The sequence below is a fragment of the Phoenix dactylifera genome, chromosome 13, assembly GCF_051530095.1.
Source record: "Phoenix dactylifera cultivar Ajwa chromosome 13, Ajwa_hap1_PhDact_Kaust_v1.1, whole genome shotgun sequence".
NCBI classification, from domain to species: domain Eukaryota; kingdom Viridiplantae; phylum Streptophyta; class Magnoliopsida; order Arecales; family Arecaceae; genus Phoenix; species Phoenix dactylifera.
In genome coordinates, this window is record NC_143202.1 from 18,798,955 (window position 1) to 18,820,978 (window position 22,024).

Sequence of the window (22,024 nt, forward strand, 5' to 3'; positions counted from 1 at the left end):
TGACATAAAAATCACGGTTACCTGGAAAGTACCTAGTCAAGGAGGATCAACTCAGATTACAGTCTTACATTGCAGGTTTCTGCTTGACTCGGGTCCGATTCATGGCCTACCACCTGTCCTCTAGAAATGAAATAAGAGTTAGGAGAAAAAAGGCAATTCAGAGTACTTCCATCAAAAGGTCTCACAAGAGTCGGTCTTTGCAATGGATACAAGCTTCTTGAATGATGCGGACCAAAATGGAAACCGAACACAGGATGGTACAAGTTATAACACTCGAGAACGTCTCAAGTGCAACAGCAATAGGGTTCGTTTTGTGGAGCCTGATCGTATTTGGATAATTAAATCGAGTTTGGCCTTGATCCTTTGCTGGTTAACCGAGTCTAAGTTTCATTAGACTCCACATTGGAGGATTATCCAGGATGGTGTAAGCATTTACATGTAACTTAAGTTTGAAGTTCCAAAGCACGATCCTCAACTTCAATGTGCCAAAACTGCATTACTTTCCAAAAATATTATGGGAGGCACACAAATAGCTCGGCTCAAATGGCGGGAGAAAAACTGGGGGCACCAAGTCTAGCGTATGTTACACTGTTTCAATGCTAGCTTCCTAAAGGCTCTTCAATACCTCCAAAAGCCTTAATTCCGACATTCTGCTATGTTCAGATAAGACAGTCCCCAAGTGCAACCCGAGAATCCATTCACATGTGTGTTCGAGGCTGTAAACAAAAGAAAACTACCATTACAGATGCTATCAAACGGAATAAGCTGAAGCCTTTAATAGATCAAGCCTCTTCTTTCGTGCGTCCTGTTGGAGGTCTCCACGCGTTCTGAAACATCGCCTTGCAACTGGCCATCAAGGACTTCCAACACATTGTTAGGGGGGCATTCATCAGCGGGATTTTTGGGAGACACTTGGCAGAAGCACTCAGGCCATGAATTCGTATAGAAAGACTCTGGTGGGACCCGCTTGTGGGGGCCTCCAAATTTGGTTTTGGACATAACTCGCCTGATCCGCTCCTCTGAGCCAGCGCCGCGCCCTTCCTCTATATCCAAGAATATTGGAGCCAAGGCTTTCCGGTCAGGTTGGATTATGGTCCGGAAATTATAGTACAGACGGTGGCCCATGAGATTATTTGCAAAATTGCTTGGGCCGTCGTACGTCGGCATGAAAATGTCTGAGAGGAGGCAGACCATGTAATCCACAGCAGCGCCAGCCAGGCCTCGTGCATTGTCTTCGAGCTTTTCAGGTCCCACCGTGCTGTGGTTTTGAAGGTGAGGGAACATTGTCCTGAATGGCTTCATGAAGCGATCTCCACCAAAAAGTTCACCGGCGGCGAGGTAGATGCGTGTGGAGTTGTCGAACCCCATGGAGCGCAAGATGAGGCCCACCTGCACAGCGACAGGAACCAAGTTATTTCCGCAACCCCTTTGCCCCCCTTGAGTCCAGGAACAGCTTTATACGTTCAGCATGTCACTCGGCAAGGACCTTAAAGCTTCAGGTTGGAATCTATTTAATATAGGAGAAACTAATTCTCATGAAGAGGAGTTATACACAGGAGAAACACTTCATTGTCTTTTCAAGCAAAGCCATGTATCAGAATTTAATCAGCTATCTGGCGCAGATATTAATTAATTATTTTACAACATTCCCCCACAACTATGGTACAATACTACTTCGAGGCATTCATGTATAGATTTTGCTAACATGTAATGGCACAATATCAAAGAAATTGTGGCCGCCAAATCCGGACCAAGGTCGGAGCACAACTCGAATGACCCTGAGGTCGGCTGGAACCGAGTTGAGCAGGTTGGTTGAGGTGTCGGGTACTAGTCTCCTCCGCTAGTAACCTGCAATAAGTCCGCTAGCCAGAGAATTCCAACGGAGGACCCTCTGATACCTAAGTCATATAGAGAGGCAATAGTGTGGAAGAAAACAAAATGTAGCAGAGTGTGGTTCTTTGTGACTAATATCAAGTGTGTTCTTGCATGTGACTAATATCAAGGTGGGCGGTCCAGCTGCCAGGCGGATGACAAGTGCCCGACCGCGGAAGCGATGCCGCCATCTCTAGCTTGGGAGGAAGAACAGTGGTCCAGCTGCCGGGCGGAAGGAGAGAGGTGCCCGGCCGCTTGCCGCTAAAACCGTTAGCGCCACTCAAGGATCCTATTTCTAGCCCTTACTGCTCGCTTACATAATTTATGAAGTATTATTTATGCATTTGAATTATGCATAAGATTAGTTTTTTGAGATACTGTTAACGAGTTTTCATTCTACCTATGAGTACTATTTGCAAAAAGTACTACGTACGGGCTCTCGGATGCTATGGATGGCCTCCGCCAGTGGGAAAGAGTAACTGAGCATATGGACCCCGCCAGTGGGGGAGAATAACTGGCTAACGATCCTTGCTGTGGGAGTTAAGTACGGTCGTAGCTATAAATCTGAGAGTGTAGATTTATAAAACTTTGTTTATAAAGTATTATTTATACTTTCAAATAAGGATCAAGCATATGCTAGTAAATGTGCATGATTTACCAAAGATAGCATGGTTCATGAAATATGGTGTTACAAATGCATTAAAATGATATTTATAGCATGATCATGAAATTAATGGTTTGAGGTGCCATTAATCAGTTTTCAATCTACTTATAAAGTATGATTTATGAAAGTTATAATTTATGAACTCTCAGATGCTATGCATTGGCCCCCGCCAATGGGTATAATAACTTGGCATTTGCATAGGGCCCCTGCCAGTGGGTATAAAACTAGGCATATTGATCCTTACCGTGGGAGTTAAGAGCAACTATAGCTACACTACTATTTGAGAGTATAAATTTCAAATTATGAAATCATGGCACAATTTTATGATGCATAATCATATTTATGAAAATGCATGATTGTACATGCATTGATTTATAGCTCGGTTTGAGTATATTGTATATATGAAAAATTGTATTTGATGTACATGTTAGCTTCTCAAACCCTGCATAAACATGTTTAGCATTATATTTGATCCGGTAAGATTATGCATTATTACTTACTGAGCTGTCTAGCTCATACCCGTTTATTTACATTTTTCTTTCAGATCACCGCCAGTGATAGCGGCAAGAGACTTTTTGCATCAGGATTTCTTTTTGGGTAAAACATACATTTTGAGTACATAAACTTTTTTAGTAGCTCTGTACTTGGGGTTATCCAGAAAGTTGTACTAAGACTGTTATAAATGAAGGTTGACAATTTTGACTAACTTATTATCCTGATATGTGGCTTCATGCTATTATAGGCAATAGTCTGCAACAGCTCGGCCGTGTCACGGATCCATATATGAGTCGTGACATTTGGTAGTATCAGAGCTTTAATGTTAACAAAACTATAACCTTAAAAATATGGGGAAAACAGGTAGTTAAGACTGTTATAATACATTAGATTGTCATAATATGTTTATCGAAGAAAATAATTTATTTTAGTCTTACCCTAAAATTTTTGACTGCTAGGTAATCATAAAGAAACATGGAAGACGGTAGAAGAGCACCCTCCCCAGATCCCAGCCACCAGTCTGTTTCCCAGGATACTCCACGCTCCGTGGCAGGCCACGCAGACCTGGCCGGAGTATATCAGATGATGGCACAGCTGCTCCAGCAACAGGAGCAGATACAGCTGGCTGCCCTACAACCGGCGGATTCTTACTAATGAAAGATTTCACAGACTGAATCCACCGATGTTTGATGGTGGACCGAATCCTATGGCCACCGAAATTTGGATTAGGGAGATGGAGAAGATGTACCGAGCTCTCCAGTTTCCTGAGGATGTAAAAGTGAGATTAGCTATTCCCATGCCGAGGAAAAATGCCGAGCACTGGAGGTCAACTATAGAGACTGCATACCAGGTCAATGGGATGACCTGGAGAGATTTCAAGAGATTGCTCTACACTCAATATATTTCAGACTCGGTCAAGCAGACCAAGCAAAATGAGTTTCTAGCACTAACCCAGTCTGAAAATATGATTGTTTTGGAGTATGCTGACAAATTCAACGAGCTGGGCCGATTCTGTCCCCAGTTCATGGATGATGAGAGGAGTAAGGCCAATCGATTTGAGCAAGGCCTAAGGTACGGAATCAGGTCTCGGATATCCTCTCACCTGTTCACTAGTTATAGAGATGTGTTGGATCGAGCCTTAAAGGTTGAGGCTGACTTAAGAAGGTCGGACAAAGAAAAAAACGACCTAAGAAAACCTAGGTCAGCGGGAGGCCAGAGTAGTAGGCCAAAAAGCTACAAAAGGCCTATGATTCAGAAGAGGCAGACCAAGGCTTGCCCTTATTGTGGCAGATCTCATCACGGGCCCTATTTGAAGAGAGCCGGGGCATGTTTTAGCTACGGACAGGTGGGACACATAGCTCGTGACTGCCCAACCCAGAGGAGGAATGAGCCCCAGCCTCCTATGCCTGGGAACCAGAGGCCACGGAATGATCCTCGAGTCTTCGCACTGACCCGCCAGGACGCTAGTGCCAGCGATCGAGTGATGATAGGTACATTACCAGTCAACTCGGTTGATGCCTCTATTCTGTTTGATTCTGGTTCTACACATTTCTTTATTTCAGTCAGTTTTTCTAGACAATTATATTGCACATCTGAGAAACTATAAGAACCACTGCATGTCGCTACACCCCTTTAGAAAACAATAATTGTTGGCACTATATATAAGAATTGTATAATTCAGATAGGGGTAAAAGAGCTACTGGCAAACCTTATGCAACTTGACATGCAAGACTTTGACTTTATTTTGGAAATGGATTAGATGTCTCAGTACCACTCTCAAATTAACCGCTACAGTAAAAGAGTAGTATTTCGGATACATGAAGAACCAGAGTTCTTCCAAGGCGAAGCACCCCTACAATGTCAATCAGCATTACATTTTATTTCTGCCTTGAATGTCGTGAAGGCATTAAGGGGTGTAAGGCTTATTTAGCCTGCGTAACGAGTACCCAAGAAGAGATCAAACTGGAAGATATTCCAGTAGTCAGGAAATACTCAGATGTTTTTTCTGATAAATTACTGGGATTACCCCCTGATCGAGAGGTCGAATTCACCATCGATCTCGCACCAGGAGTGGGACCTATTTCCAAGGCTCCTTATCGGATGGCCCCTGCGGAGTTAAGGGAATTAAAGATCCAGCTACAAAAACTCCTGGACAGAAAGTTTATCCAGCCCAGTGTGTCTCTATGGGGAGCTCCTGTCTTATTTGTAAAGAAGAAAGATGGGAGTATGTGGTTGTGCATCGATTACCAGAAATTAAACAAGATAGCTGTAAAGAACAAGTACCCACTGCCCCGAATTGATGATCTATTTGATCAGCTGCAAGGTGCCCAAGTCTTCTCCAAGATAGATCTGCGGTCCGATTACCATTAGTTGAAAATAAAAGCTGATGATATGCCAAAGACTGTATTTCAAACCAGGTACGGGCATTATGAATTTCGGATTATGCCTTTTGGACTAACCAACGCTCCAGCTGCTTTCATGGACTTGATGAATAGAGTCTTCAAGCAGTATTTAGATCAGTTTGTGATAGTTTTCATTGATGATATACTGATTTACTCAAGGAGCACAGAGGAGCATATAGACCACTTAAGGGTAGTACTACAGACTCTCTGGGAGAAGAGGTTGTATTCCAAGCTAAGCAAGTATGAATTCTGACTGGATAGCGTGGCATTCCTCGGACATGTAATCACTAAAGATGGAGTATCAGTGGACCTCAAAAAGATAGAAGCAATTGTAGATTGGCCTCGTTCCACCAACGTCATAGAGATCAGAAGCTTCTTGGATCTGGCTGGTTATTACCGAAGATTTGTGAAAGGATTCTCCCGAATCTGATTCATTTGACTCAGAAACGGGCCAAGTTTATTTGGGACGATGATTGTGAAAAGAGCTTCCAAAAGCTGAAACAAAGGTTGGTATCTGCTCCAGTTCTGACCTTGCCATCTAATATTGGGGACTTCACTATTTATAGTGATGCTTCCAAGAATGGGTTAGATTGTGTACTAATGCAAAAAGGCCAATGTGGTAGCCAATGCTCTGAGCAGAAAGTTAGCAGTCAGAATGGGCTCCATCGCATTACTCACCACTCAATCACAGATTCAGAAGGACCTTGACCAAATGCAGATTGAGGTGGTTACACAAAGTGTTGGAAGTCTACTGGCCAATTTGAGGGTGCAACCAACATTGATTGAAAGAATAAAGGTTGCTCAGCAGTCAGACACAAACCTGGGTCAACTCAAAGATGAGGTGGAGAAAGGGTTGCGACCCGAATTCCAAATCCACCCCAACAGTACCCTAAGATTTGGCAATCGGCTATGTGTTCCAACTAATATTGATCTAAAAGAAGAGATCTTAGAGAAAGCTCACCGGTCTCGTTTCTTTGTTCACCCCGGAAACACCAAAATGTACAGAGATTTACAAGAGCATTTCTGATGGAATGGCATAAAGAGGGAGATAGCAGATTTTGTGGCTCGGTGTCTGACTTGCTAACAAGTGAAAGTAGAACATCAGAGGCCTGCCAGTTTGCTGGAGCCACTAAAGATTCCAGAATAGAAGTGGGAGCACATCACTATGGACTTCGTTACCGGGCTTCCAAGAACAGTGAGAAAAAATGATGTTGTGTGGGTGATTGTAGATCGCCTCACAAAGTTAGCTCATTTTCTACCCTACAGAGTTGGTATTCCACTAGACAGACTGGCTCAGAGATATATTGACGATATAGTACGTCTGCATGGAGTGCCGGTGAGCATTGTATCTGATCGCGACCCCTGCTTTTAGATTTGGGGGAAACTTTCAGAATACCATGGGCACTGATCTAAGGTTTAGTACAGCTTATCACCCTCAGACTGATGGTCAGTCTGAGAGGACGATCCAGACTTTGAAGGATATGCTGAGGGCCTGCACTGTTGACCTAAGAGGCTGCTGGGATGATCACATATCCTTGGTGGAGTTTGCTTACAACAACAGTTACCATTCCAACATTCAGATAGCTCCATACGAAGCTCTGTATGAGAGAAAATGCCGGTCTCCTTTGCATTAGGACAATGTCGGGGAACGAAAGTTACTGAGTCCTGAGTTGGTTTAGAGTGCCAGAGATAAGGTGTTATTGATCAGGCAAAAACTTAAGGCAGCTCAGGATAGATAGAAAAGTTGGGCTGACAGAAGAAGAGAATTGGGTTTTGCAGAAGGTGCTATGTATTCCTAAAGATTTCTCCTTCAAAGGGTGTCATGAGATTTGGAAGACATGACAAATTGAGTCCTCACTACATTGGCCCATTTGAATTCTGAACAAAGTAGGCGAGGTTGCTTACAGATTGGCCCTACCTCCAGAATTGTCTGGTGTACTCAATGTCTTCCATGTTTCTCTCCTACGAAAATACATTCTCGATCCTCGTCATGTGGTGTGATACGAGCCTCTACAGATAAATGAAAATCTAACTTATGAAGAAATCCCTCTATGCATCGTTGATCGAAAGGCAGATTCTTCGAAGGCGCACCATTTGATACGTGAAAGTTCAGTGGAGCAATCACTCAGCGAGGTGTTAGATGTATGCCCTAGAAGCCAATCTGGCGGACACATTATTAATTTTGGGACATAAATTTGTACTTGACTTTATTATTATTGAATAATAAATGGGCATCTTTTCATTCATATTGTTTATGTGTCTATGAATCGTCCAAAAAATTAATAAGATGATGATACATATTCTCAAGAGTTGAGAATTTGAGTCATGTATCATTGGTGATTAATTTCTAAATGCTCCTGATCAATGGATCATCACGAGGACGGTGATCGATCCGATCAGTGCACAGATCGCTTTCCTTATGGATAGACGAGACTCGAGTCCACAGTGTAGAGACACTGAAGTGATAGTGCAGGTGCTTGTTAGAGAACAAGGGTACTGAGCGTGACCAAGACAAGAAGTCACTTGGATGTCTATCCACTCGTTAGTGACTTACTTGATGTTGCAGTAGTGTGACTGGTCCTTTGACCTGCGGTGCTTCAGCTACTCACAGTGAGGTTATTGTAGTTTGACTACACATATACATGGTCTCTAGTCATATGGGTCCTTGTTGTGTAGATTGGCTGCAGTAGGTTCACTGTAGGAGTAGGGTATGCACTTATATGGAATCTATCGACCTTGATAGAAGAGGAGTGATCCTATGTGATTTATTAGACTGAGTTCTAAGACCTTGGCCAGGACAGTAATATACAATGGAGAAAGAGTTCTTCCACTCTTGAACTCAAGTCGAATAAATCTAAATATATGACAGACGACGGGGTTTGACGAGTTATCCATGACCTCCGGTCTGTAGGAATTCACGATAGAAGGACTGTATCATACGATAACTGCACCTATAGGTTCATCATTCTATTCTGCTGGGTAGCCACTACATACTGCTAGGTGTCACTGGTGGATGGTGAGACGCACAGGGATCATCTTGATGGTCGATAATCCCTAGTGAGTTGAGTTGAAATTGTTTCAACCCATTGAAAGAAGATTTCAAGATCGCAATATATCTCGCTACCAATCAGAATAGAACCTATGGGGTCACACACATTAGAGGTATTAACCGATCCGATGGTTGAATTGTGATTAAGAATCACATATGATCAATTAGATTGATAAATGGATAACCCGCTAAGAGTTAGTGGTTAGAAGAAAGAATAATTGCAATCGGATTGCAATTTAATTTAATTAATTGGATTTAATCATGAGTCCTACTTGGAGTAGGATTCTTAGAGTTCTAATTGGATTAGGATTTCAAATTAAATTAGAGTCCTACTTGGAGTAGGATTTCTAAAGTCCTAATTGTCTTAGGGCTGAAATTTAAACAAGTTCTGATTAGATTAGGATTTTCTTAAGTCCTAATTAATTAATCTAATTAATCAAATAACTTCTAATTGAATTAGGATTGAAGAGTTCAATTGAGTCATGGTTCAATTAAATTCTAATTGGATTTGGATTTGGAGGAATTAAATTGGGTGCACTTAATCCTATTTTGAATAGGATTGGACCTAGAACTAGTCCTAACCCAATCCCCACTTAATTTGATTAAGTGGGGCCAACCATATGGGAGAAGAGGTAGGCCCCTCCCTTGGCTGGTGGCGTGAAAGAAAAAGGAGGGGCCATGCGCCTCCTATTTTGAATTCACAAAGGGATAAAGATGAGCTCCTAAAATTTAGGAGCTCATCTCTATCCACACACCATAAAAGAGGGGTTCAAAGGGGCTCCGAATTTTTTAATGATTTTTCTTGGGATTTTTGGCAGCAAGAAACCTCCTTCCATTCCTCCTTTCAACCACAAGGAAGCAAGGAAAAAGAAGCTCTTGGCGTGGCATTCAAGAGTTGATTGATAGGGAGGATATCAGCCATCAATAGCCTTCTCTGCAAGGGAGCTAGCACTCCGGGGAGATCCAAAAGCTTCGATCGACTCACTACTTCGTGTGGATACCTATAGAGGCCAGACGCGTGTGTGGCTTCCACTGAACCCTCATCAAATACCACGTGAATCAGATTTGCGGAGACCATCTACCCGCACAAGATGAAGATCTGATCTTCTTAATCATGATTTTAAAATGATTTAATAAAAATTTAATCCTAATCTATCTATAAATGGTTTTAAAATACGTTCATGCGATGAACGGGATATGCACATGTCTTTCCGCTGCTATCTGAAAATTTTTGAATTTTCAGCGGCATGTGACAGATCCTAACAAGAGGAAGGCAACTTAAGAGCTCAAGGAAGAAATGTGCAGGAAGCATCCGCAATTATTTGAGAACTAAGGTATGTAAATGTTGAGGACGAAATTTTTTTTAAGGAGGGAAGAATGTGACAACTGGGCCTGGGCCGCCAGATGGGCCGACCTAGACCCATGTCGGCAGCCCATCTAGAGGCCACCACCTCCTATTTCGGAGAAGGTGGGCGGTCCAGCTGCCAAGCGGATGAGACGACAGGTGCCCGACCACGGAAGCGGTGCCGCCACCTCCAACTTGGGAGGAAGAACAGTGGTCCAGCTATCGGGCGGAAGGAAAGACAAGTGCCCAGTCACTTGCCGCTAAAGCTGTTACCACCGCTCAAGGACCCTATTTCTAGCCCTTACTATTCTCCTCCTTCCTCAGGGAGTCCTTGAACCAGAGAAGCCGGAGCAAGGAACGCCATAGCCACTTCTCGGAGCACGGTAAGCCCTGATCATGTTATTTTTTCCTGGTTGTCCTTTCTAGTTTCCGAAATAAAATAGAGGAGAGACTCCATGACTATCGGCCGCAGCCGCTGCTGGCTCTCGGCGGGGGCTGCAGTCGAGCCGGAGTCCCATCCCCTTCCATCTCTTCAATGGGGTAGAGGGCCTCGGTGAAGAGAAGGAAGACGGAAAGAAAAGAAGGGAAGAAAGGGAGAAGGAAGAAGAGGAGAGGAAAGAAGGTTCGGGAAAAAACAGGGAAGAAAAGAAAAAAAAAGAAAGAAAAGAAAAGAAAAAGAGAATGGGTTAATGGGTTGGGTTTGGGTTAACGGGTTGAGTCTGAACCCGAACCTATCCAATCCAATTTAAAGAAATTAAAATGAATTTGGGTTAGCTCGAGTTGGGTCTAATCTAAATCCATCTGGGTTTAATTAGATTAGAATTTAAGTTGATTAAACCAAATAAAGTTTAATTGGGTTGAGTCCAAATTTAATTAGGTCTGAACCCAATTAAATTGGACCATGCACTGATTGGACTCGAGCTGGCTTTGGGTCAAGCCCAAAGTATTGGATCAAATAGAATTCAGTAGACTCAGGCCGGCCCTAATCCAAGCCCAAATCAACTATTTAAAGACCAAATTAGCCGCAGGCCGACCCTGATTCAAGCCCAAACAATTTAAATTGACCTTGGACCAAAGTTAGGCCCAATTAGACCTTAGACTGAGCCCAATGACCCAATGAGATGACCAATTTGACCCAGAAAGGACTAGACCTAATCCTGAACCAGGCCCAATCCTATAATTAAAGACCAAATTGGTCTATGTGGGCTCGATTTGATTTTAAACCAAGCTCAAGCATTTCAATGGTGGGTTAAATTGAGCTGGAACTAGCCTAAAATTGAGATCGGAAGCCTTGTGACTCAAATTACATGAAATTAGGCTAAGGGCTTGCAAAATAAATAAATAAGTATACTTACTAAATAAATGTCCACTTTGACATAATTAGGTAATCAAAGAACTGATTAACAAAGAAAAGGAGAAAGCATTAACCCAATTGAAAAGGTAAGTAACATGCCTTAATCTTATTATTTTATGGATCATGTATACACTCGCTTACATAATTTATGAAGTATCATTTACGCATTTGAATTATGCATAAGATTAGTTGTTTGAGATACTGTTAATGAGTTTTCACTCTACCTATGAGTACTATTTGCGAAAAGTACTACGTATGGGCTCTCGGATGCTATGGATCGCCCCCGCCAGTGGGAAAAAATAACTAAGCATATGGACCTCGCCAGTGGGGGAGAATAACTGGCTAACGATCCTTGCCGTTGGAGTTAAGTACGGCCGTAGCTATAAATATGAAAGTGTAGATTTATAAAACTTTGTTTATAAAGTATTATTTATACTTTCAAATAAGGATCAAGTATATGCTAGTAAATGTGCATGATTTACCAAAGATAGCATGGTTCATGAAATATGGTGTTACAAATGCACTAAAATGATATTTATAAAATGATCATGAAATTAATGGTTTGAGGTGCCATTAATCAGATTTCAATCTACTTATAAAGTATAATTTATGAAAGTTATAATTTATGAACTCTCAAATGCTATGCATGGGCCCCTGCCAGTGGGTATTATAACTTGGCATGCGCATAGAGCCCCTGCCAGTGGGTATAAAACTGATATGGGCCCCCGCCAGTGGGTATAAAACTAGGCATACTAATCCTTGCCGTGGGAGTTAAGAGTGGCCATAGCTACACTGCTATCTGAGAGTATGGATTTCAAATCATGAAATAATGGCACAATTTTATGATGCATAATCATATTTATGAAATTGCATGATTGTACATGCATTGATTTACAGCTCGGTTTGAGTATATTGTATATATGAAAAATTATATTTGATGTACATGTTAGCTTCTCAAATCCTGCATAAACATGTTTAGTATTATGTTTGATCCGATAAGATTATGCATGATTACTTACTGAGTCATGTAGCTCATACCCGTTTATTTACATTTTTCTTTCAGATCACCACCAGTGATAGCGGCAAGAGACACTTTTTGCATCAGATTTCTTTTTGGATAAAACATACATTTTGAGGCTCTTTACTTTGGGTTATCCAGAAAGTTGTACGAGACTGTTATAAATGAAGGTTGACTATTTTGACTACCTTATTATCCTGATATGTGGCTTCGTGCTATTATGGACGATAGTCTGCAACAGCACGGCCGTGTCACGGATCCGGGTCCGGATCATGACAGTCGGTTCTTGTCGGCGTGTGTCGATTGGTTAATCATTTGGAGGCGAAGTATTTACCTCGGACGATCGGCTCCTCGGATGGGGACGAAGTCGTTTGAGGTCAGCTTATTATGAGATCGCAGTAAAGCCGGTCTTGTCCAAGGTTGAGTGTCCAATATTTTTTCCATCACTTGCCCCCCACTTCTAAAGCCAAACTGCTTTCTGGTTCAGGCAATGAAAGTCGAACCACCCACTCAGCCAAGGATAGAGCCGTCGTCGATTGGCCTCCACAAAGCATCGTTGGATACGCGCTGTCCCAGGGCGCCATTAATGTAGGGTTGTCCTGAGGCATCATAAATGTGAGGCCATTCCAAGGCGCCATTACTACAACAATCCTAGCAAATCGTCTGCACCATATCTCAATGTGACACGTGGCTTGATCTGCTCAGGTAGCCAAATCAATGCTCTGATTAGGGTCGTTCGAGCCCCTATATAAGGGCAACCCCTTCCTTCAGTTGGCACTTCTTGCTCCTGGTGCTCCTTCGCCTGCGTACTTGAGTGTCCAGGCTTTCGGGTGGTGTTCTGGCGAAATCTCTCATTTCCGGCTCTAGCATCCTCTGCATACTTTTGGTTTCCAATGGATACTTGCTCTTTGGTTGCTCAGCCCTATTTTTTGTCTTCTTCCTCACTCCTCCGTCTTCTCCATCTTTTTTATCACCATGAGTGGATCCGAGGCTAATGCCTTGAAGGGGAGTCAGTAGTTCGCCCGCTCTTCTCAGGCTTGGGAGCCGTCACCTTCGGGTGAGGCTGAGTCTGAGGTCCGTTTGGGCCCGGATTATGAGGTATCCGTCCTTACCCAGGAAGAAATGGCTTCATCCGAGCCCAGCAATTCGTTCCCCCCGAGTTCACCTTTGAGTTCGCTAGTCCCGACATCCGGATGACCAGTCCTTCCTCTTCTCGGCTCAGCCTATACGAGGAAAATCTGAGGGTCGAGCTGAGACTGCCTCTCCACCCTTTTTTTGTCTAGCTGATGATGACCCATAGTCTCATCCCGACCCAATTGGTGCCAAACTCCTAGCGGATCCTCGTCGACTTTCTTTCCCTTTGTCTCCTCTAGAACATCCGAACCTCGATTTTTCTCTTTCGGAAGTGCTTCACTCTAAAGAGGCACCTTTGGAACAGCAACTGGTGGTACTTCTCTCCCAAAAAAAATCCGCCAATGATCCGAGGCGCTCTCTCCTCCATCCACAAATGGAAAGGAAGATTTTTCTTTATTTCTTCCAAGTAGCCATAGCGGTTCGAAACCGTATGGAGGACACCTCGAAGGGATTTAAATCGGCTATCTAGTGACGATCAACGGGCCTTGGACAAGCTCCTAAAACTTCGATCTAAGATTCTTGCTCTGCAGGAGACGTTGATCTACATCGGTTGGAGCCCGGCCAACCCCCAGAGTAAGCTCCTCCTAAATTGTCTCTATCTTTTCACCTCAATGTTATGGACTAATTTTATCTTTAGATTTGCAGCTCTCGCCGCCATGAAGACCAATCTCGTGTTGATTCACGAGAGAAAGATGAAGAAGAGGTTGGCCGCAGCTGCCGAGGATGAAGCCCCTCAAAGAAAAAAGTCGAGGGGGGAGTCCTCGGCCTGCACTGCCAAGGCCACCATCAAGGTTAGCGTTGAGGCCTTGGTTCCTAGAGTTTTCCCCGAGGTGCTTGTACCTCAAGAGGAGATTGTAGAGCTCAACCTCGAGGTTGAAGTTGTCTAGCCGACTAGGTCAGCCCCTCCTGAGGGTGTCGTCTTCGCCTGACCCCGCTTAGCGGTCGTACCCCTACGCCCACCATCTCCCGAGGTCCGCACTTTGGCTCGATTAGATTCGAGCCTATCCACTCCAGCTGAGGAGGGCCCCTCAGCTCCAGCCCTCTCCTCTGAGACCTACTTTCCGAAATGGCTGATCAAAGAGTCTAATTCGGCTCTGGAGTCCCCCGAGGTGGCGAGGCAGCTGTTCGAGCCATACAGCTCCAGGCCGATAGGTAGCTTGTGCGCTCACTCGACCCCATCGAGTTCTTCAATAAATCTTCATTAAGTCACTTTCCTCGGCAACTAACTCTCCTTTTCAGCACGCCCTCAAGGTCGGCTGCATGCATGATAAGATCAAGATACTCTTGAGGAGCATCTCGAAGTTCAGGGCAAGGGCGGAGACCACCAAAGAGCACACCCGTATGGCCAAGGCAAGGGCGGAGGTTGCCAAGGAGCAGGCTCAGCGAGCCGAGCTAAGGGCGAAGACAACAAAAGACTAGGTCAAGTTAGCAAAAGCCCAGGCCTCGGCTGCATGGATCCAGACCATGATAAAGGAGGGGCAACTGTTTACGGTTAGGGAGGCCTACAAGGCTGCCGAGCAGAAGGCCGCATAGCTTTCTGCAAAACTAGTCAAAGCCGAGTGAAAGCCTACCGAGGCCGAGGAACGGGCCGTCGAGGCCAGAAGGTAGGTCATTCGCATCGAAGCGAAAATCAAGAGGCAGTGAAGGAGTACCGCGCCTCGCAAGAGTTCCGACAGGAGGCCTTGGACAACAGGACTGACGCTTTCGGAAAGGGTTTCGAGAAGTGCCAAACTTAAGCTCAGTAGCTCTTCTCGGGGATGGACTTCTCCGGCCTCGACAACAATAACGGTGGCGGCGAAGTCGGCAACCTCTACCGCTGTGGCAAAGGCGACAACCCCAGTGTTGGCGAAGACGGCGAGGTCCGCAGCAATGGTGAAGGTGCCGAGGTGGACCAAGGGGATGCCCTCCTTGTCTTGAATCTTCGCCTTGGCGTCGCGGGCCGCGTCAGAGGACTCGATCTCTGGGGTGATCATTTTGTCGGCGAGGGTCTTTACGAAGATCTGCATTTTGCATGGCTGGGTCGGGAGCTCTTCTTTTCAATCAAAGGAAAACTAGGTGCCTTGGCGGCAACAATGGTGAAGGCGAGGAGTGAAGTCCTGCCTCCTATATATTTTTTTGCTTGTTTTTCTTTCCGCTCGAGTAAACCGAGCCTAATGTACTCTTCTTTTTGTTCGGCCTCTACTGAGGTCAATGTAAAAATCCAAGCACGTGTTTTATAATGTTCAAGCATATTGTATTGTATGCAATATTTGGACTTGTATCTTTCCCCTTTTGATGTTTCCAGGTTCAAAGCCTAAAAGCGTGCAAAATCATAAAAATCATTAAAAACCAACTGCTACATTCAGTTGTTTTGAAATGACATTTATAGACTTCTGCATGGAACTTTATCCCTCAAAAGCATTAGAAAGTAGGTTCTCAGTCCTAAAGAAGATATATCTAGGTCTGTTGTAACAATTATTTCGGAAGTTGTCTAAAGAACTTTTGCATCATATCGGGATACACACATAGCACATATACACAGACAAGGGAACAGATAGCTAATGCTGAGATTACCTCCACTGGGAAGGCCCACGGTTTAATAAATTGGAAATTTCATGACTATATTATAAAGCTTGTATATCGTGCAGTACAGATCACCTGAAACAATTGTGAGAGAAAAGAAGCCTCTATGAATTGGGAGAGATCGTGCTGCATGTGTTATAATACCATAACCATAACAAATGAGCCTAGATATTTGAGGGATAGTTCAACTAATCTGATTGGGAAGCTTAGCAAGTCTAACCTACTTGGTAGGCAACTGCAGGATGGAAAGATAGAAAAAATTACCTGTTCTGGAGTTAATGGACACTTCCCAATAAGCATCCTGTCTCTATAAACAAGTACCTTCTTGGCAAAATTTTTCTGTCGGTATCCTTTCAAAATTTTTTGTTCTTCAGGCATAAATATATCCAAACACCTGAACAAATTTACATTCAAATCTGAAATTAATTAACTCAGCTGAACTGCAATTAGATGATATTGATTTAATAGAATATAAATAAAACTTCTCATATGTTGAGTTGGATACAAACATATTAAGATATGAAGCTTTCAGTGAATTTCAAGACAATGAAGATGTAAAATGTTGTGAATGTCACACTGTCTGATCAGGACAATAGAAGTGGCTATGTAGTTTCCATTGGTGAGAACACTTTTAGCATTTAATAGTTTATATTGAATTGCAAGGTCAGACCCGAAAAAATCAAAGCTTTAGCATATGAACATAAGGTCGACTTACTGTTTGCTGCAAATCCATCTTTTACCCACCATTGTGCTCAAGATTAACAACAGATCCCAATACAAAATTCTAATGAAAATCTGATAGAAAACTTTAGCTTCACATATGTGACATTGAAAACCTTATTAGTTATTACATTGAGCCAGGGATTAAAATAACACATATTGTGCCCATCAGTCAAGAGCAAGAGTGGCATGAGGACTGTGCAAACACTTAGCATGCACTGCCATAGAAAGATATGCAAGTTTGTAAGTACATTTGAAATTGATATACTAAAAGATGCCACATCATCCAAACATTTTTAATAATGCTAACTTTAATTGCTTTATTTAAAATGTAAAGGCAAGTTTTAAACAAATGAAACTAGCTCTTAACTAATAAATAAAATTATAGGTTCATAGCACATTCCATACCTTCCATTTCTACACCCACTTTGCATAGGTTAGAAACTTCCAGAACAATTGGTTATTGGTTTCCATGCATCATTTTGGTGCAAATTATGATCAACACGGAGGCTTTCCAATGCGGCTAACCCATCTTTAATTTTGAGTTGTCAAATCTTTTCCCAAAGATTTAGCACTTAGTGCAGATTCCTCTCTCTACTCTCCAACATATATGATTTTTGTTTCACTCTTATCTGATAATAAGTCTCCACCCATTCTTGCATCCGCTTGATGCATATGTAGGATGACTTATCATATCCACTTGGGGGTGAGCCTTGACGCAACAATAATGTTGTTATATTGTGACCTAGAGGATACATGTTCAAAATATGCAAGCAGCCTCTCCGCACGCAAGGGTAAGGCTGCGTACATCTAACCCTCCTCGGACCCCGTAATGATAGGAGCCTTGTGCATTAGGCCACCCTTTTCCCTTCTTAATCTCAATATATTGGGTCATTCTAGTCATTTGCATGTGTTTGTCTCATTAAATTTTCCAATTTATCATGAGATTTTAGTAATATAAAGGGCAAAGTTCACCGTTGACTCACACTATAGCCCATACTTTCTTTGTCCTTCACCCTCCCTCCCTCCTATCCAATACCTCTACTTCTTCTTTTAGCTGTTGTTACCCTCATCTCCCTTATGTCCGCCCTTCCATCGAGACACAAAACCTCTTCTCCTCAAACACTAACAATGATGCTATGCAGCAACCCTGGCCGGAGCTCTGTCATCTACCTTAATATTGCAACAAACTATGTCAAGACCTTGCCCAAGTAGCCCCTCTAGCATATGCATGTCCACAGTGAGGCCATCTACAACCATAATCATCTAAATGGCATCTATCTTTGCCTCTCCTTTAGTGGCAACAATCTAGATCAAGCCAACATCCATAGGTAAATGCTATTCTATTGCTCCACCTCCAATGGGTTCTTGAATGATCCAGGAAAATCACCAGACTCAATATGGACTACTTTGGCCACTATGAGTATTTAGGAGGATCACCAAACCCGATATAAATCACATTGGCCACTATAAACATTCTGAAGGATCATCAGACTCGATGTGGAGCACTTTGGCCACTACGAGTATCCAAAAAGATCACCAAACTCAATATAGAACACTTTGGCTACTACGAGCAAGGCTGGACAGAATCCAGAAGTAAGATCCGCTACATTAGGAAGCTGAATCATGTGCCGAAATTTAGGAGGTCATAACTTGGTCATACAATGCTTGATTGAGATTTTTTTTTGTGGAAATTGGGAAGTTTTTCAATATCTACAACTTTGGGCCAACCTCCTAGCAGGTTGAATCAGGCCGAAATTCCATCATTTAAGCTCCAAAATGGGCTAGTCAAACCGAAACTTTCCTTTTTGAGAAAAACTTTGACTAGATATTATCTTTCAACCCGCGAAGAATTAGACAGAGCGATAGACGACAAAGTTGATATAGAAGTCGGGATTTACCTCTTGCAGAATATTATTTTTTTTTAATTATTTCTATTAGTCATTTATTTTCGGAGATCTAGTCCTATTCGAACTAGGAGACGAATCCAACCCAAATTGTAACATCTCACATAAGTAGAGAAGAAGATAACCCAACTCACTAGGATCGTATCTCGATTGGCGACGTCTTCAACACAAGCATCAGCAACTCTATCTCCAAGCAAAACCAAGTGGTTCAGCCACGAGGTGGGAAGCAGGCGTGTTTCCATTTTTAGTTCTAATTTAGCACGAGCTAAATCTCTTAAGCAATGGAGCCCTAATCCAGAAGGATCATCAGATTTGATATGGATCAGTTTCGCCACTACGAGTATTCAGAAGGATCGTCATACTCAATATGGACTATTTTGGCTACTATGAGTATTCAAGAGGATCGCTAAACTCGATATAGAACACTTTAGCCATTACAAACAGGGTTGGATAGGATCCATGAGAAAGATCCGCTATATTAGAAAGTCGAATCGTGTACCAAACTTCAGAAGGCCATAACTTGGTCATACGATGCTCGATTGAAATGATCTTTTTTTTGGTGAAATTGGGTAGCTTTTCGAGATCTACAACTTTAAGCCAACCCACTAGCCAGTTGAGTCAAGCCAAAATTCTATCATTTAGGCCCTAAAATGGACTGGTCAAACTAAAACTTTTCTTTTTCGAAAAAGACTTTAATTAAATATTATTTTTCAATCCATGAAAAAATAAGCAAAGCGATAGAAGACAAAATTGATAAAGAAGTTGAGATCTACCTTCTGTAGAATTTTAATTTTTTTTAATCATTTTTATTAGTCATTTGTTTTTGGAGATCTAATCCTATTCGAACTAGAAGAGGAATCCAACCAAAATTGTGAAAGAGAGGACCCACTAGTATTTAAATAGGGGCTATGTACCTCAGTTTAGGAGGTGTGAATCATCAATGAAAGAAAGAGGACTTAAGCCTTACCTTCACAATTCTTATATCTTCTTATAGTTTTTCTTTTGAGAGATTCAAGTTGAGCGGATTGAAGAAAATCTTCCTTCTCCCCATTCGGATCATTGAAAGTCTCAAGTTCTTAACCAAATCCTCTATAGATAATAGCATGCATATGTATTTAACATGTTGTGACCTTGTTTGGCTTGGCCACGAATCCGATTGCAATTGGTGCATGTATAAATTTCACCCACCTTCCTACAAGGATGCAATCACAGTGAGGCCCTTGGTGACTTGGGCAGTGCCACGACCCCCCCCCCCCCCCTCCACTTCCAAATATGCCCCACTACTTTGGAGAACATGTTGATTAACTCAGTCTTCCTTATTAGGAAGCAATCATGGAGACCCAATCCTACATTACAAGCCAGTGGAACAATCTCCACCATTGCTAGTAGAAGTGGTGAGAAAGTGTGCCCATAGTGAAATCTCATCATCTTGATGATGCCACTTCTCATTGAGCATTGTTCAATGTCATAGTGTGAGGGCAGATGATGCCTTGCTGGTATAATGGCACTCTTTATCAAAAGAACATAGAAATGGTGTGTGGAAAGGAGCAAGAAGAGAGGAATGGGGAGGAAGAAATGAAGAGAGCTAGCACCACGAGAAGAAAGAAGAGTTTTGGTGGATAGACAAAGAACAATAGGAAAGGTTTGTGAAGTAAGATGGTAAAAGGACATAGAAAGAGAGTGGGAGGGAAATAAGAAAGGAAGGCGAGATAGGGAGAGTTGGGTGCTGAGTTTACTAAAAGTCTCAAGCTAACTTGATAGTATCTTATCATAGTGCCATTATGTGAAATGCCCCAAAATACCATTAACATATTTAATTTTTAGGGAAAATATGGTCAATTTAACCTACACGGCATCCGGGCTATTTGTTCCCTCGGACATTAAAGACATCCCGTATGCACACACCCATGCAAGCTCACTAGTGTGTATTACGAATAGAAACACGCACATGCACACACCTATGCAAGCTCACCGGCGTGCATGACACGAATGCGCACACATGACATGAGAGAAAAGAAATAAACATAGCATACAACAAACTTAGGTCAAAAAGGTATTAAGATGACAAGTCCAAGATCTAGTTATGTCAACAAAGCTTTAATTGAAGAAAATGCCTTCTCTTTACGAAAACAACTATGTACTATTGATCTATCATAAAAATAATGACATTATAAGCCTGCTCATAGCTTGCAACATGATTTCACGTCATCAAAAGTTTAACCACAAAAGAAAATGTAAACAAACTTAGATTGAGAAAGTAACTAATTTCTGTTACTTTATAGTAGAAGAATTATAGACCTCTATTATTAATTTATTATAATATCAGTAGTGACACTATTATAGAAATAGCTTCTTTGCATGTAGAGGTAAGACTGCATACATCTGACCCTCCTTAGACCCCGTAGTTGCGGGAGCCTCATGCACTGCAACGTCCTTGTCAACAGCAACACTATTATTATTCAGCACTATAAATATGTACATAAAAATGCATATATATGCGTATAAGATACATAGATTGGAGTTAAGGTAATATATACATACCCAGCAAAGGCAAGCATATCCATCTCAAATCGAAGGTGTATTGACATGAAATGGCCATTCGCACGAAGCTTATTAACTATCTCACTGCTTGTCTTCATTATGTGTGGCTTGAATCGAAGTGCATGATAATTCACTCGACACCTCAACCTCTGAAGTTCAGGGTCATCAATCTCCTCTGCCAAACGATGTGAAAAGGGAGTGAGGTAAATAGAACCATGCTTCCTCATCTTTTCCAAAGCAGTTGTTGTATACCAACTCAGAGGAGCATCCCTTGGTGGGCGAATCTGAAATAGAACAGGATCTACAACGGTTTCAACTTTCTAATATTCTGATAATCATATGTATGTATTATATCAGAATAATTCAGAATAATATCATATTAAGCTTTAGCATTCAACCTGATAAGATTTCATCTTCTTGGTCTTTCCATGTGAAGAAATTTCAGGAAGCCTTTCCACTAAACGGATATCATACCTTAATGTCTTGATAAAATGATCAACATCATAGATACCTGGAAAACCACTGGGTGCAGGTATGAATGTTCAAATTAGTACCACAGAACGAGATGCAGATTGATATATAATTATGAAGAGAAACAACTTTTTAACAATAAAATAACAAATCGTAAATGCATAGGCTTGTGCACTGTGTATGGTAGCAAGACTAGCAGATGATTTGACTTTGAAATAAGCAATTGTGCCTCACATACCAATCACATCAGAATTGTCTAACACAGAATGTATCTTATATAATAATTGAATGCAGATAATCTAAATGCAAATGACTCTTCATGTGCATCAGTGTGAATATAAGATTAAAGCAAGTAATTTATGCAAAACAGTAAAAGTACAGATACACAAAATAAAGGAGTTTATTGCCCAAAGATGGCATGGGAATGAATGGATTTACTAAATTCTAACAATTTGACAAATAAGAACATATTAAAAAGTATGTCTAGTTT

General features: G+C 42.1%; 1 protein-coding gene across 4 annotated transcripts in view; it reads right to left on the reverse strand.

The window, feature by feature from the left end:
- Positions 1–471: 471 nt before the first annotated feature.
- Positions 472–22,024, reverse strand: part of LOC103721476 (O-fucosyltransferase 1-like) — a 37,124-nt gene continuing 15,571 nt past the window's right edge. For 3 of the 4 annotated variants that reach the window (XM_039130993.2, XM_039130994.2, XM_039130995.2), the window contains exons 6-9: positions 21,462–21,585; positions 21,064–21,347; positions 16,160–16,289; positions 472–1,389 (exon numbers count right to left, since the gene is read on the reverse strand). In XM_039130993.2, coding sequence (XP_038986921.1) covers positions 775–1,389; positions 16,160–16,289; positions 21,064–21,347; positions 21,462–21,585 — 1,153 coding nt within the window. In that variant the 3' untranslated portion in view covers positions 472–774. Of the gene's footprint in view, positions 1,390–15,886; positions 15,971–16,159; positions 16,290–21,063; positions 21,348–21,461; positions 21,586–22,024 lie in introns of all 4 variants that reach the window. The other variant, XM_088709779.2, reaches the window with a different exon arrangement.